The 15,757-nt window shown below is 44.8% G+C and overlaps 2 protein-coding genes across 2 annotated transcripts in view; both read right to left on the bottom strand.

Annotated features, from left to right (window-relative positions):
- Nucleotides 1-15,757, bottom strand: part of RPS19 (ribosomal protein S19) — a 224,150-nt gene that overhangs the window by 101,224 nt on the left and 107,169 nt on the right. The window lies entirely within an intron of this gene.
- On the bottom strand, nucleotides 5,040-14,679 carry LOC105867982 (cell adhesion molecule CEACAM8-like). The gene is made up of 4 exons (XM_020283595.2): nucleotides 14,575-14,679; nucleotides 11,454-11,732; nucleotides 10,532-10,786; nucleotides 5,040-5,166 (listed from the first exon to the last, which is right to left on the bottom strand). Exons 1-4 carry the CDS (start codon nucleotides 14,624-14,626, stop codon nucleotides 5,075-5,077), a joined length of 678 nt encoding a protein of 225 aa, XP_020139184.1. The 5' UTR covers nucleotides 14,627-14,679; the 3' UTR covers nucleotides 5,040-5,074.

Here is a 15,757-nt window from a genome sequence, read left to right as displayed (position 1 = left end):
GCTCCAAGACCTCATTGTGCTCTCTAGAGAAATATTGCTCCCAGCAATTGGTCTTAGATCCTTAGTATTAATAGTACTCTTGAGATATGGAAGAAATTTGACTTGTCATATTCCTATCCCATCTGCCCAACACATGAGGTCCGTGAGGCCAGATTCCAGCAGGTTCATGCTCCTGCTTTGCACCAATCAGGTCTGCATTTGCAAACATCCACGTCCTTGGATGTTACTTTATTTGGTAAAAACAATTTTACAGATGTGATGAACTTAAGGATCCTGAGATGGGAAGATGATTCTGGATTGTCTGGGTGACCCCCTGAAATCAGAAGGATACTGGTAAGTGAAAGAGGGAGGTAGGAGAGCCAGGGTCAGGATCATGTGAAGTGACAAGGACTCCACTGGCCATCACAGGCTTTGGAGATGTGTCTAAAGAAAGATTACAACAATTTTAATTATCAAGGTGATTGGCTTTTATTTGTGATTCATGAGTGGGGCAGCTTCTATTGCAGAAGTTACAATCATAGCTCCCACTGGGGAACACAATAGCAGAACAGCAGGTTTTATGAAATGAGAAGGAGGAAACAGAACAAGAGAAAACTCATTGTTAAAATCAAGTTACTTCAGGTTCCTTATTGGTAAGAGTGAAAGCAAAGGGATCTGCCCGATTATGCTGATTCAGACTGGAATCTCCTCTTTTTAGGAAAAACTGCTCTCTGTTTTTGGTTCTGTCTGTTTCCTTGAGTTTCAGTATGAGTACGTGGCATTTAGCATGAGTGACTCTGTTTTGGAGCCAGTAGGCTCTCACGGAGGAGAGAGTGTGACCAAAACATAAGGCAGTGGGGCTACTCTCAGTTGTCCTCACTTTGGGCTCCCAGTCGCAAGGCATCCTTGGTCGGTTATGGTGTCCTCCCAGTCACACATTTCCTTGAGTTTCTGTTGTTCCGGCCGAAGAGAGAACACTTGATCTTTGAAGGATGGCTGCATGTGAACATGTAAAACCTTTAGAGAATACAACACAACAGGGAGAAGACTATTACAACCATCAGGAGGGTGACACCAAGAGTTCGGAGGATGCTCCTTAGGCAGGATCCCTGTGAGCAAAACCAACTAAAGGACAATAGATCAAAGAACCCTCCAGATGAGGGGTCTACCCATTTTAACCAAGTAGCACGTTTGTTAATTTTTGCAGTTGAATCTCTTTAATACCTGATGTGTATCAAGAAATGTAGGGAGCCGCACAGACCCCTGTCAGTTTAGCTAGTAGGTAGCAGCTCTATCATGTAGCATCTCGTGGCTGTGTTAAGTTAAAACAGGGAAAACAAGTAGGTCTAGAAGTCTGACTGCAACAGGGCCCCCTAGTTCAATTTGAATAAGCAGCTGTGTTAGGGATGCTGCTAAGGTTGCTTGCTAAGTGGAATAGAGAATCGCTTAGGGTATGTAAAGATTTGGGTTTGCCATGATGACATGACAGATCCAAGACTCCCCCAAGTGACCTGCACAAACTACTGGTTATGAAATTATAATTTCAGTGTTATCTTGCCCAATGAAAGAGGTGGGCATGAGCAGGGAAATATTAAGAGTAGTAACAGTATCATTATCACGGGAAATCTTGTGTCCACAGTGTGAAGTCATTGATTCTTGTCCTGGTTTGCATGTTGTGTGTCTCTAGTTATGGTACTGCATATTCTGTGAACTTTCTGAGTGGCCCACACACCACGCGCAAAAGTTGTGCCTGGAAATTTACACTGAGCTGTCCAGCTCTGACTTCTAGGGCTTCAGGAACATGGCAGTTCTTGTTCTTACTGATTCCTTGGGAGAAAATTAGATTGGAGGAACTAGAAGAGTTAGGGATCCAGTCTACAGGTAGATAATAACAACTCAAAAACAATTAACAGTGCTACAATTGAATAACAGGTGTACTGTAATTTTTTTTTTTTTTTTTTGAGACAGAGTCTCACTTTGTTGCCCAGGCTAGAATGAGTGCCGTGGCGTCAGCCTCGCTCACAGCAACCTCAAACTCCTGGGCTCAAGCAATCCTCCTGCCTCAGCCTCCCGAGTAGCTGGGACCACAGGCATGTGCCACCATGCCCGGCTAATTTTTTCTATATATATTAGTTGGCCAATTAATTTCTTTCTATTTATAGTAGAGACGGGGTCTCGCTCTTGCTCAGGCTGGTTTTGAACTCCTGACCTCAAGCGATCCACCCGCCTCGGCCTTCCAGAGTGCTAGGATTACAGGTGTGAGCCACCGGGCCCGGCCATGTAATTTTTGTTTTGAAACATAATTTTTCTCTGTATGGTCATCCCTATTTCTACCAGAGGTAATCAGAGTAAGACTAATTTGTTTGAAAAATAGGTTTAGTCTCATTGAACTTGGCCTGGTTATTTATGTAAATGGAGCAAGAATAGCCATTGACCACATAGGTTCTTTTCAAGTTTGCTTCGCTGGAACTTTTGATAGATGTCTCAGAGTAAACTTTTGAAAAACCTCTGAAGACTAGGAAGCCAAACTAGGTAGACTTCAGACTTTGCGTGCAGCGCCTATGGGTGCATTCTAGGTACATTCTAGTTACGACATCCCAGTCAAAGTCTTGGTGCCTTAAACCAATATTTTCAAATGTATCCTGTTACAAAGAGAGCAGATTCATATTGAATGTATGTAAATAAGTATATTACCATAAAATATGAATACTTCGAAATAGTTTCCCAATTCTGGGGAGGGACCAGGAAGGGAGAAAAAGTAAATGATTCTATATTTTTTCCTAAAGTGTACTTTACCAGATAGCTGTAAGGTATAAATAGCTGAAAAGAATAAAAGGTTTCCTTTAATGTGGAAAACAAAACATTTAAAGAACGAGCAAAATTCCAAATAAAAAGTAATAACAACAGTGTGCTTGTTAGTTCATTTTGTCCCATGTAATTAATTTTTTTCCCTGCTTGATCTTTTTTTATTTTTTTTCAGACAGAGTCGCGCTGTGTTGCCCAGGCTAGAGTGAGTGCTGTGGCATCAGCCTAGCTCACAGCAACCTCAGACTCCTGGGCTCAGGCAATCCTGCTGCCTCAGCCTCCTGAGTAGCTGGGACTACAGGCATGCGCTAACATGCCCGGCTAATTTTTTCTATATATATTATTTGGCCAATTAATTTCTTTCTGTTTAAGTAGAGACGGGGTCTCACTCTTGCTCAGATTGGTTTCGAACTCTTGACCTCGAGCAACCCACCCGCCTCAGTCTCCCAGAGTGCTAGAATTACAGGCGTGAGCCACCGTTCCTGGCCCCTGCTTGATCTTGGTTAGCAACTTCAGGAAGTTAAAGTTCCATTAAAGTTTTGGAAATTCCTAGGCAGTCCAATAGTATAATCTTAAAGTTATCATAAAACTGTATTCAAGGACACTTGTCAGAGTCTTTTCTGCAAATCTCCTTGAAAAAGAAGCAATTTTGGACCGTAGCTGATTGCAAATGTTTTTAGAAGAGCATCAAAGCAACAATGTGTGTATGGGAAAGACTTAAAATGTGTATGGCTAAAAATCTGATGGAAGTTCATTATCATAATGACACAGTCACCAAGGAAATCTGATTATTTCTCTGGTGTATAACATTATGACTGATAACATATTAGATATCTGGAAATCTCATATGATTTTTCGAACCCTTGTATCATAGCCATGAATATAATAACTTAGAGAAGGTTTAACATCACATATTATTTGACAATTCTTCCCATGTAATTTAACATATGAAATGAGGTGGCTTTTCAAATTAGCTTGTTTCTTAATTGGATTACTGAGTTCAGGGTGGAGCTCATTAATGAATGGGTCCATCAAAGTATAGGCTCCTATATGTTGAAAAAGTTCCCTGGTAATTCTGATGCATACCCCTAGCTAAAAACCACTGATTTAGGCCCTGGACCTACATTTAATAGCAGGGTCTCCATCTTGGCTACATGTTGGTAGCATCTGAGAAGGTTTAAAAATTCTCAATGGCAAGGTCCCACTGTGGACCACTTAAGTTGGAATTTGTGGGTTGGACCTGAGCATCAGTTGATCGTTTAAAATGTTTCCCAGTGATTTGTATGTGTAGCCATGTTTCCCAATAGATTTTTCTGTCTTCTTGTGGCATTTATCCTTTTCTATTTTTGTATGATAATTATTTGAATATTATGAATAGGAGCTTTTCAGATATTCTCTTTGGTGTTAGGCGTTATTTTCCCTGAGGGACATCAAGTTTGTAAATGAAAAACACATGAATTAGTCATCAGCAAAAGATTTGAGCCACAGGTAGGTTGTAAACTGAGTGTCAGGTTAACAGTTTATGCTACAGTCTTTGTCCTCCATGAGGTCAGAGATTGCTTGTTGTGATGAAGGTGTGGGTAACTCCACGTGCAGATAGTGGAGAGGGGTCACCCTGTTTGGAGCGGTTTTAGGCATACCGTCGAGACTAAGAATTTTATGTGTGTGTGGGGTGAAAGGGCAGGGCTGTGTAGGGAGACAGATCTAAGGAGGATGGGGAATTATACTAGGGCATAGTGGTAATGAAGTAAGAAGGATTGATAAAGAGAAGATATTCGAACCTATTGAATAGGCCAGAGTGGGCCACTATGGATTCTGAGTAGGAGAGTGAACTAGTTCTCAAGAAGGTAGTGAGGCAGTGGTATGCAAGAAGGATTCAGAGAGACTGGAGACAGGAAGTCATGCAGTGCTGGAGCAGCTGTTGAGGGCCTGGATTAGTTAGGTTTATGGAAATGGAGAGAACGAAGTCAGTGGGAGATCATACAAAAGGATTGAGAGGCTCTGACAATGTGCTGAATGGGGAAGAAATGAGCAAGGGCTGGGGAATAGCCATGTCCAGGAGACGGTGGGGTGCAGGGAGCATGAAGACCAGGGGAGAAGAGATCTGCAGGAGTTAGTGCTGAGGAGCAGGAGTTCAGGGGGAGGAGGAGGAGATAGATGCAGGCCCAGAGACAGGTGAAGAAATTCTTTCCCTCTCCAGAGCGAGGCAGTTAGCCTGGTGTAAACCTAACAGAGGAAAGGCCATCCTACCTGCAAGGCTTCCTGAAGTACAGAAAATACACCAGGGATGCTACATCAAAGCCACCGTGGCCAGGACTCCAATCATGATGCCAACAATGGTTCCAGCAGAGAGGCCCAAAGAATTTCCTCGTGATGGACTATCTGCATGGGAAAAAACAGGAGAAGGAATAGTTTTACAGTAGGAGTGCCCTGGGAAATAACTCTCAGCATGAAGTAGTCTCTACTTGTTCCTTCTAGGAGTACATTTTTTGTGTGTATGAAGGTTGCTAGGAGGTGATTAACCAACCCTATCCTTCCAGTGTTTTTCCTCTCACCATGTTCTAGGTTGCTGGTCAGTCATTGGTCCATTCCATTTGGGGCTTTCTGCACTCAGATATTTTTGAAGGCTTTGAAATGTGAGAAAGGCTCATGCAATTCTTTTATGTTATTAGAAGTTTCCATGTGTTTGTGGTTGCATCTTTTTCTCAGTGTCCCAAATCCCTGTATATAAGCCTGCCAGGTCTCCATCACAGGGATGGAGTTGGCAGAAGGCCCGGTCCAGTGCATTCTGGGTTCACGACCTCATTTGCACAGAGACCTGGCTTTCCAGTGGCTCCCAGCAGAGATATGAAGGGAAACTCAACTTTGCCAGGCTCTGGTTTCCTCTGATGGGTGACTGGCTTGAGTACTCCCCATTGGCCTTGCAGAAACTCCCTTACGACCTGCACTGCAGCCCAAAATGCCCTTCTCTATCTCCCTCATAGGCATCAGATCTGCAATGTGGTCTGAGGCTCTCCCAGGCTCCTCCCACTCCTGCCCCACTCTCCCTCACAGGCATTTTCCCTAAGGATCTTGCATGTGTAATCTCATCATGGCTGTATCTCAGTGCATGAAAGCAAATACGCCAGGCTTGAGACTTTGCACTTAACTCCTTTATTTCCTTCTCTCATATTTAGTTAGTATCCACATCCCAGTGGGTTTTTGTGTAATGCCCCCCATTCACTCACACACACACACACACACACACACACACACACACACACACACGTAAAATAACTTTTTTGTCTGTTTCTTCTTTATTTCTGTTGCAACCATTTGTGGATTCGCCCTCACCAGTCAACTCAAGGCTGACAATTAATGCTAATGTTAGCTACTATGGTGGCTGGTGAACTTACTATGTGCTAGGCCCTGTGCTAAACACTTTATGAGTATCTCATTGGATCTGTACAATAACTCTGTCAGAGATACATTCTTTCACTTTACAAATGAAAAAACAAAGGCTTACAATGGTGAAAAGACTTACCCAAAGTCATATGGCTGGTGAAAGGTGGATCTGGGATTTGACTCTAGCTAGGACCATCTGACTTCAAGGCTAATGATAATAGCACCTAATATGTATAGAAATTTCCTTTGTGTGGGCCATTTTGCTAAAGGTAATTGACTATGAATATTTAAATCTTTAAAACAATACTCTGAAGCAGATACTCTTGTTGCAATTTTTGGTTGAGGAATCTGAGGATCAGAGAAGTTAAGAATCTTGTGCAAAAAATTTATAGCTGTAAGCACATTAAAAAAGAGAAAAGATCTGAAGCAACAGCCTAGCTTTATGACTTAAGGGGATAGAATAAGAACAGGCTGTCTGCCATGGCTCATACCTATAATCCTAGCACTGTGGAGGCTTAGGTGGGAGAATCACTTGAGCCTAAGAGTTCAATACCAGCCTGAATGGGAGTGAGACCCCATGTCTACCAAAAATAGAAAACTTAGGTGAGTGTTGTGGTGTGCACCTGTAGTCCCAGCTATTGGGGAGCCTGAGGCAGGCGGATTACAAGAACTCAGGAGTTTGAGGTTGCAGTCAGCTATGATGACACTGCTGTACTTTACCCAGGACCACAGTGTGAGAATCTGTCCCCTAACCGCCAGCAAAAAAGTGTAAACTAAACTCAAAAATAGCAGGTGAAGGAAATAATATTAGAGTGGAGAAGAGAAAAACAATAGAGAAAATCAATAGAACCAAAACTTGGTTCTTCAAAAAAGATTAACAATCTTGAACTAGATTGACTAAGGAAAAAAATAGAGAAGATTCAAATCACAAAAATGAGAAATGAAAATGGAGACATTACTACCAATTCAACATAAATAATAAACATTATTAGAGTACTAGAAATAATTTTTGCCATCAAATGGGATAACTAGATGAAATGGAGAAATTTATAGGAACACAAACCCTAGCATGACAGAATCATGAATAAATAGAAAATCTGAATAGACCTATAACTAGTAAGGAGAATCTATCAATGAGAGCATTTGACAAAATTCAACATTCTTTCCTAGTAAAAACACACTATGTATAAATAGAGGGCAACTACCTCCACACAATGAAGGCAACACTGAAAAGCCCAAAGCTAACATCATATACTCAATGGTGAAAGACTGACAATTTTTCCTTTATGATAGGAACAAGACAAGACAATGCTTTTCCATTTCTATTCAAAACAGTATTGCAATCCTTAGCTAGAGAATTAGGCAAGCAAAAACAAGGACATCCATTGGAAAGAAAAAGTAAAATCATCTCTGTTTGTAGCTGTCATAAATATTTATGTATAAAACCCTAACAACTTTTTCAAAAGCTGTTAGAACTAATAAACATAATCAGTGAAGCTGCAGGATACAAAATCAACATCCAAACATCAGTTGTATTTCTATACACTAACAATCAGCGTTCTGAAATGAAATTAAGAAAATATTCAATTCACATTAGTATAAAAAAGAAGAAAATACTTAGGAATAAGGAGGTGAAGGAATTGTACCCTGAAAACTAGGAAACATTGCCAAAAGTAATTAAAGAAGATGTAAATGGATAGAAAGATATTTTATTTTCATGGGTTGGAAGACTTATTATTCAGATGACAATACCACCCAAAATGATCTGCAGAATCAATGCAATCCCTATCAGAATCCCAGGGACATTTTTGCAGAAATAGAAAAATGTATACTAAAATTCATATGGAATCTCAGAGACTCTAGTAGTGAAAACAATCTTGAAAAGGGAGAATATAGCTGGAGGACTCCCATCCTGATTTCAAAATCTACTACAAAGCCAAATCAATACAGTTTGGTACACACATAGAAACCAATGGAAAAGAATAGAAAGCCCAGAAATAAATGCTGGCATATATGGCTAAATGATCTCTGACAAGGGTTCCAAGACTATTCAATGGGGAAGGGATAGTCTTTTCAACAAATGATTTTGGGAAAACTGAATATACATGCAAAGAGATGAGTTGAATCGTTACCGAATACCAATACAAAAATAAACTCAAGAAGGATATCAAAGGCTTACATGTGAAACTCTTATAGCATAGAAGCTTCATGATATTGGGTTTGGCAGTGATTCCTTGGCTATGACACCGAAAGCATAGCCAACAAAAGCAAAAGTCGATAAATTGGACTTTATGAAGACTAGAAATGTTTGTATGTGAAGGGACACTAGCAAGAAAGTGAATAGGCATCCATGGAATGGGAAAAATATATGGAAATCACATATCTGATAATGGATTAATTTCCAGAATATATAAAGAAGTATTAGAGCTCAATAACAACAAAAATCCAATTAAAAGTAGGCAAAGGAGTAAAATAGACATTTCTTCAAGGGAGATATACAAATAGCCAATGAAAACATGCAAAGTTGCTCAACACACTAACACTTAGGGAGATGCAAAGCAAAATAACACACAAATGTAATGGGTGCAGTGTGCACTGCCAGGGGGATGGACATGCTTGAAGCTCTGACTGGGTGGGGCAAAGGCAATATATGTAACCTAAACATTTGTACCCCAATAATATGCTGAAATAAAAAAAAAACAAAATTACAATGATATATGACTTCACATACATTCGGATGGGTTTGATAAAAAAAAGAAAACTCAGGCAAGTGTTTTCGAGGAGGTGGGAAAGTTGGAACTCTTATGCATTGCTGGTGGGAATGTAAAATGGTCCAGCCACTGTGGAAAGTAGTGTGGCAATTCCTCAAAAATTAAAGAATTATCATGTGATCCAGCAACTCCAGTTCTGGCCAAATACTCAAAAGAATTGAAAGTAAGAATTTGAACAGATATTTGCACACCCATGCTCACAGCACCATTATTCACAGTAGACAAATTGTGCAAACAACTCAAGAGTCCATCGAAAGTTAAGCAGATAGGCACAATGAGGTATACGCATACAATGGAATATTATGCAGTCCAAAAAAGGAATATAATTTTGATACATGCTACAACAGAGTAGAACCTTGAAGACGTTCTGCTAAGCAAAATAAGACTTACTCAAGAGGACAAATATTGTATGATTCCATTTATATGAGGTATTTATTTTTTTGAGACAGAGTCTCACTCTGTTGTCCAGGCTAGAGTGAGTGCCGTGGCGTCAGCCTAGCTCACAGCAACCTCAAACTCCTGGGCTCAAGCGATCCTCCTGCCTCAGCCTCCCGAGGAGCTGGGACTACAGACATGTGCCACCATGCCCGGCAAATTTTTTCTATATATATCAGTTGGCCAATTAATTTCTTTCTATTTATAGTAGAGACGGGGTCTTGCTCTTGCTCAGGCTGGTTTTGAACTCCTGACCTCGAGCAATCTGCCCCCTTGGCCTCCCAGAGTGCTAGGATTACAGGCCTGAGCCACTGTGCCTGGCCTATATGAGGTATTAGGAATAGTTGACTACAATAGAAAGAAAGTATTAATAGAATGTTGGACCAGGGACTCTGGGGGCAAGGAGTAGAAAATTATCTTTAGTGGGAACAGCAATTTAGTTGGTAAGATGAAAAAGTTCTGGAAATGGATAGTGGTGATAGTTGCTCAACTATAAATGTACTTAATAGCACAGAATTTTCCACTTAAGATGGTTACAATGGTAGATTTTGTTATGTATATTTCACCAGTATCTATACTATATAGTGGCTGGTACCTTCACCCTGTCTGTTAATACCCTTCCACCCTGGATGAAGTCACAGCACAGCCGGCCACCAGGCAAGTGGGCAGCAGAGCAAGGAGCAGAGCTCCGAGATGCTCATGCCTCCTCTGAGGGGGTTTCATCATTCTCATTTGGGGAAAAATAATGTGAGCCTATTTTGAAACCTCCTATGTTCCTTGTAGCTCGTGGGGTAGGTAAAAGAAAACAAAAATGTGACAGAAAGGGACTTGTTAGTGACAGAGAGAAGCCACTTGACCTTGAGGATTCTTCTTCCTCTCCCCTCTGTGAAGCCCCTCCCACTAGATGGGGCTGTCTGGGGTTGAGGGAACCCCCCTCCTCACTTTGCAGGCTGGACCCAAGGTCAGGTGTGTGAAATCAGAAAAGCCAGGGGAGGAGACAGTCTGCAGAAACGGAATGAGAGGGCTCAGGGTGGAACCTGGGACTTGTTTGTGCCCAGGACACAGGCTGGGGATGAAAACTTCTTTATGGCTCTTCTCTGAACAGCAGACATAATCCATGACAAAACTTAATGCCAATCCTCCAGGGATTCACTTACCAGAAACTGTGATATTCAGGACTGTGCCACTGGCATGGCCAGTGACAGCATTGTTGGCGATACAGACATAGGATCCGCTGTAATACACAGTGACGTTGGGGAGGAAGAGCTGTTGGGTGGATATCTGGAGACTCCCATTGATATGCCAGTAATATTTTGCAGGTGGGTTAGAGGCCGCGTAGCAAGACAGGTGGATGTTTTCCCCTGGACGGTAATAGGAGTCTGGAGGGGAAATGGTGGGGACGTCGGGGCCATCTGGACAAAGAGAATAAAGCCACATGTGATGTCATCAGAGGAAAGGGGAGTTCCAGGTCTGTAGAAGGGCCACAGTGACCCTCTATATCCTGTCACATTCTTGTAAAGTTAGAACCCAGCCATGTGTGGGGCTTATGCCTGTAATCCCAGTGCTTCTGGAGGCCACGGTGGGAGGCCAGGAGGTCAACACCAGGCTGGGCAATATAGCAAGACCCCTATCTCTACAAAAATTTTAAAAACTAACTGGGCTTGGTGGTGCATGACTGTAGCTTTAGCTACTCAGGAGGCTGAGGCAGGAGGATTGTTTTAGCCCAGGAGTCGAGGTAATAGTGAGCTGTGATCCCAGCAGTATAGTACAGCTTGGGCAACAGAGTGATACCCTGTCTCTTAAAAAAAGTTCTAACCATAACCTGTGTCTGAGACACTGACCTGTTTCTCTCATCACAGGTTGTTGACCATGAGCATCTCAGGACAGGAGCGCCCCTCCCTCCTTTCCTTGGTCAAGGCCTGGCCTGCCAGGGTTTGCCTGGGGCAGGAATCTTGGCCAGCCTGGGTGTCCAGGGGTGAGGGTCTGTGTACCTGGACCTGACAAGGACAGAATGGCCTTGTCTCTGGCCGGGTGACTTTGGGCTGCAGCCTGGGCTGTGGAGGAACAGAAAATACTCACAGAGCACAGTCAGGTTGATTCGGTCACTGAGGTGGCCAAACACTGGGTTCCTGTTTTCACACTGATAGGATCCTGTGTCATTCCTTGTGATACTGAGTAAAATGAGCGTCCTGTTGTCCAGGGACTTCACCAGCCTGTCACTGTCTTGGAGCCTCTGACCATTTTTCCACCACAGGTAGGTTGTGTTCTGAGTCTCAGGTTCACAGGTTAATGCTACGGAGTCCTCATCCTCCACGGGGCTGGAGCTGTTGCTTGTGATGGAGGGTTTGGGTAACTCCGCTGTGCAGATAACAGAGAGAAGGTTGCCCTGGGTGCTACCTTTAATTCCTCTAAAATCATCCCTCAATCAGGGTTGGCATCTCTCACCTCTCAGCCAACCTGAGTGATTAAAAGACCAAGGCAGGTGTGTGTGTCACGAGACAGACGCAGGACGATCTGAGGGTCAGAGAACGTGAGGCCACCTGCTCTGTGTCTGGGAGATGCACAGACTTTCTCACCTGAGCAGCAGCATTGGGTGGTGGACAGACACAGGACCTGGAGCCAGAGTGCCCCTCCACCCTGGTGCCTCTCCTGGTCCTTCCCTGACTGCCTGACTGACCCTGTGGTCCTCACCTGGAATGTGCGGGCGTTAGGTTCCTTCTAGCTTCATAGTCCCACTTTGCCCCCCTAGGTGTGTTTCTGTGAGGCTGTCCTCAGTTATCCCAGAGATGGGTACTGAGGGTTCTTCCCATTGTCCTAGACTTTGAGGTTACTGGGCAGTCTGGCCTGAGACTGGGTGTTTGAGCACAGATAACTCAGGGAGAGCAGGAGGCAGCCTGGAGAGCAGCTCAGCAGGCAGGCTGTGAGGCCACGGTTGGGGCAGTGTTTCCCAGTTGAATGATGACTGACATGACCAGTGACTCCTAAAAGGTAGAGCAGAGTCCAAGGAATGATCTGGAAAACAGTGAGGGGACAGATAGGAGCTAGTGGCTTGGAAGAAGACCTGTGGTCCCCTACCCTTGGTCTTTAATGTCCCTTCTCCATCTGCACAAGCCAGGTGAGGACCATGTGGATCTTTCCAGAAATACACGTGGATGTTAGCAAAGGAGAGCTGACTGGTGCAAAGTGGGGTAGCATGAACACGCTGGAATGTGGCCTCATGGACCTCATGTGCTGGGCAGATGGGATAGGAATATGAGAAGTTAAGTTTCTTCCATATCACATTACGCTCAAAGGAAGATGCTGAGGTCGGTTCGGAATCAGTGACTCACTGGGTAGAGAGAGACGCGCAAGTGCCATTACCAGGACAGAACTGGTCAGTGAGAAGTCTGAGGTGTCTCAACAGTAATAGGAAGAGAAAGATACCAAATTAGAGTGATGTGTGTGATGGTAAGAAATTTAGAAAGAGCTCCACGTCCTTAAATTCTGTGGAGAGTCAGGCAAAATGGGGAGGAGCCCGACAAGGCATGTGAAATGCTTTCTTCCTTTTTTTTGAGCCTTGGAAACAACTAGGGTTTGATCACAGTTGTGCAAACTGGGCAGAGTCTAAGTGAGACACCCTGGCTCGTGCATCTCATCGTCTGAGGGACCCCACTTTATGGTATCGGTGTCATCATGAGGGACACAGGTGCTGTGGAGCAGGCTGTCTCGCCTCAGATAGCACTGGTCTGGCCAGCTCCACCTGGGAAGATCCCAGGAACCATGGAGGACGTGAGCCCCAGGCCAGGACGAGGCTGGAGTCAGTAGTCAGTGAGTGAAATGAGCTTGTGGCTTTGAGGTTGCAGACCTGTACTTCTCCTCTCTCCCCCGGTGAGGCAGTGTTGACAGTAGATGGAGGGTCACCGATCTTTGTCCCATGCTCTGTCCCACTTTTTGCCTCACAAGGAAAGAGCCGTGGGTGGGGACACAGTGGAACACACATTCTCTTAGTGACCCAGGGACATTGGCTTGTGAGGGAGCCTGGCAGGGGTGGCTGCTATAATTTTTGTGCCTTTACTATTTCCTATGAGATGGGCCTGGCCACAATGTTAGTACAAAGGGACTGGGACAGGCAGCTGTTGTTAGTGGGAGTCTCAGGCGAAAGCTTAATTGTGGAGGAAGCTGTGCAGGGCAGGCATAGTCCTGTCTGGAATAGGGAGGAAGATGAGGGACATGGAGGAGCAGAAAGAGCCAGACACACCATGGCTGTGATCATGGGGGTTCCAGGGACTTCAGAGATACCAGGACCAGGACCAGGGAGCCCTGAAACTCTCCAAGGCTGGGAAGCCCCAGAATCACTGGAGAGGGGTTTCTGGTGTCTTTAGGGGCAGGGATCAGAGGGATGGAGCTTGGGTTTCAGCACCTGATGGACAGGGAATAGGCATGGTGAGACTTCCTAGGATTCTGCATCTAGGATCCTGTCTCTGAAGAGATAATGAATCATTCACTCATTTAGTCATTCTTTCCCTCCCTCCTTGATCAGAAAATTACTGACAGTGTATCACATGTCGGACCCTGTTCCAGTGCAGAGTGTGAGTGTGGAGAGACAAAGCCACGTCGTTTCCTGTACCTTCCATGGCAGTGACAGGGACACAGCAGGAAGCACCTGGTTTAGAGTCCAGTGGGGGGTGTGGCTGAGGGGAGGCCTGGGCATTCCTGACGCTGACTCTGCTTGTTGAGGCAGGTGATTTAGTTCTAGAGTGAAACTGACTAATTCTCCATTTGCTCCTCACTCCCCAGACCGGAATCTCCCCTCTGAGCTGCAGATGCAGCTGATCCCACAACTGTTGTTGGGGTCCCCTGATGCCTAATAAGGCCCCTGGAATTGAGGATAGGGACGTGACCGGATCCTGTGGGGTCCTTGTCAGGGCCATGTCCATGGGGAGGGCACAGGGTGCTGAAGGAAGACTGATTCCCTGCTGAGTTACCTGTCACACTGGTCCTTTCCCTGAAGGGAATGTCTGCAGGGTCTGGACGCAGAAAGGATTCTGATCTTCTGACGTTTGTCTCCCCTGTGTGTGTCTTGCACTAAGTGCCCAAAGCCCAACATGGGACATGACACAGAGGGGGAGGCAGGCACCGTCTAGGCCTGACAAGTCCATGTGTGTGAAATAGAACTATCCCCCCACCACCGAACACCCAGAAGTCGCAGGGAATCACTCACAGTACACACGGAACTGTCCAGTTACTTCTTCATTCTGAAGATTTGTCCTCATAACTTGTACGGTGTAGTACCCTGTGTCTTTCAGGGTGACGTTCTGGAACAGCAGGGATCCATTGTGGAAAATTATCTCCCGACCACTGTATGCAGGCCCTTGAGTATTTCCTTTAGCGCCTACTATATATGATGCAATTCGATAGCGGCTGCCCACCTTGTCCCCTTTGTACCAGTTGTAAACAAAAGCATCCTGTGGCCCATTGTGGACGAGTAGACGAACGTCCTTCCCCCTCATAGCATTGAGCGGCACGGATTCCACAGAGACTTGGGCAGTGGCGGGCGGGTTCCAGAAGGTTAAAAGTGAGACTAGGAGGGAGGAGAGAGAATCAATCCATATTGGGACCTTGGAATTAGGATGGAAAGATGAGCCCTGGGTCCTGAGGAGGTCTCTTCACCCTCAGCCTTGGGGGATGAAGATGTGTGTGTGAATGTGTGTGTGTCAGTGTGTGAGTGTGTGTGAGTGTGAGTGTGTGCTCTGGTTCAGGGTCAGCAGTGTGACCGCCATCACTCCAGCACCTCAGACTGGCCATGCTCCTGCTTGGAATCCTCTTCCCAGGTGTCTGCACGGCTCACCCCCCACTGCCCTCAGATCCCTGCTCACACTCAGGGGCGTCCTTGGGAGGGACCCTCTCTGGCCACCTCCTCTAGGGCCCCTGGGTCTTCCCTTCCTGACCTTTCCCTGCCAGTTTTCTCTGTGGCTCTTGTCCACAGTTGACCTCATATTTGAGATCTCTCTACTTGTCTGTCTTCCTCCCACTAGGACGTGAGCTCTGTGAGGGCAGGGACGTGTCTGACCTTTGTTGTGCTCCAGAGCCTGGGACAGGCTGCGGACACCTGTGGGTGAGTGAATGAGTGTTCCTAGAGTGCTCCATGTGCTGCTGTTCATTGTACAATGAACATAAAGATAATATCTGACTCTGGTGGGTAAGGGCCATGTTAGTGCTCCTGCTTATGTTTATTTGAAGCAGCACTCTGATATAGTTATTACCATTTTCAAAATGTAGTGACCTTTGATGATGAACCTGGAGAACACAGAGCAATTGAGACTGTCCTGCCTCTTTCCAATTCCAGTTCAATGTGACTTTCCTCTTGTGACCTCCTCTGCCTCTTTGTTATCCTCTCTGTTCTT

This window comes from Microcebus murinus, chromosome 16 (genome assembly GCF_040939455.1).
Source record: "Microcebus murinus isolate Inina chromosome 16, M.murinus_Inina_mat1.0, whole genome shotgun sequence".
NCBI lineage: Eukaryota > Metazoa > Chordata > Mammalia > Primates > Cheirogaleidae > Microcebus > Microcebus murinus.
This window is presented reverse-complemented; position numbering and strand designations above follow the sequence as displayed.

What these genes read in the sequence shown, in the direction of transcription:
- LOC105867982 (XM_020283595.2), bottom strand. Translation starts at nt 14,626, where the DNA reads ATGAGGACAAATCTTCAGAATGAAGAAGTAACTGGACAGTTCCGTGTG. An exon ending in AATCAACCTGACTGTGCTCT is followed by an intron (nt 10,787 to 11,453) that starts GTGAGTATTTTC and finishes CTCTTTGTCCAG; the next exon opens with ATGGCCCCGACGTCCCCACC. An exon ending in CCTGAATATCACAGTTTCTG is followed by an intron (nt 5,167 to 10,531) that starts GTAAGTGAATCC and finishes TTTCCCATGCAG; the next exon opens with ATAGTCCATCACGAGGAAAT.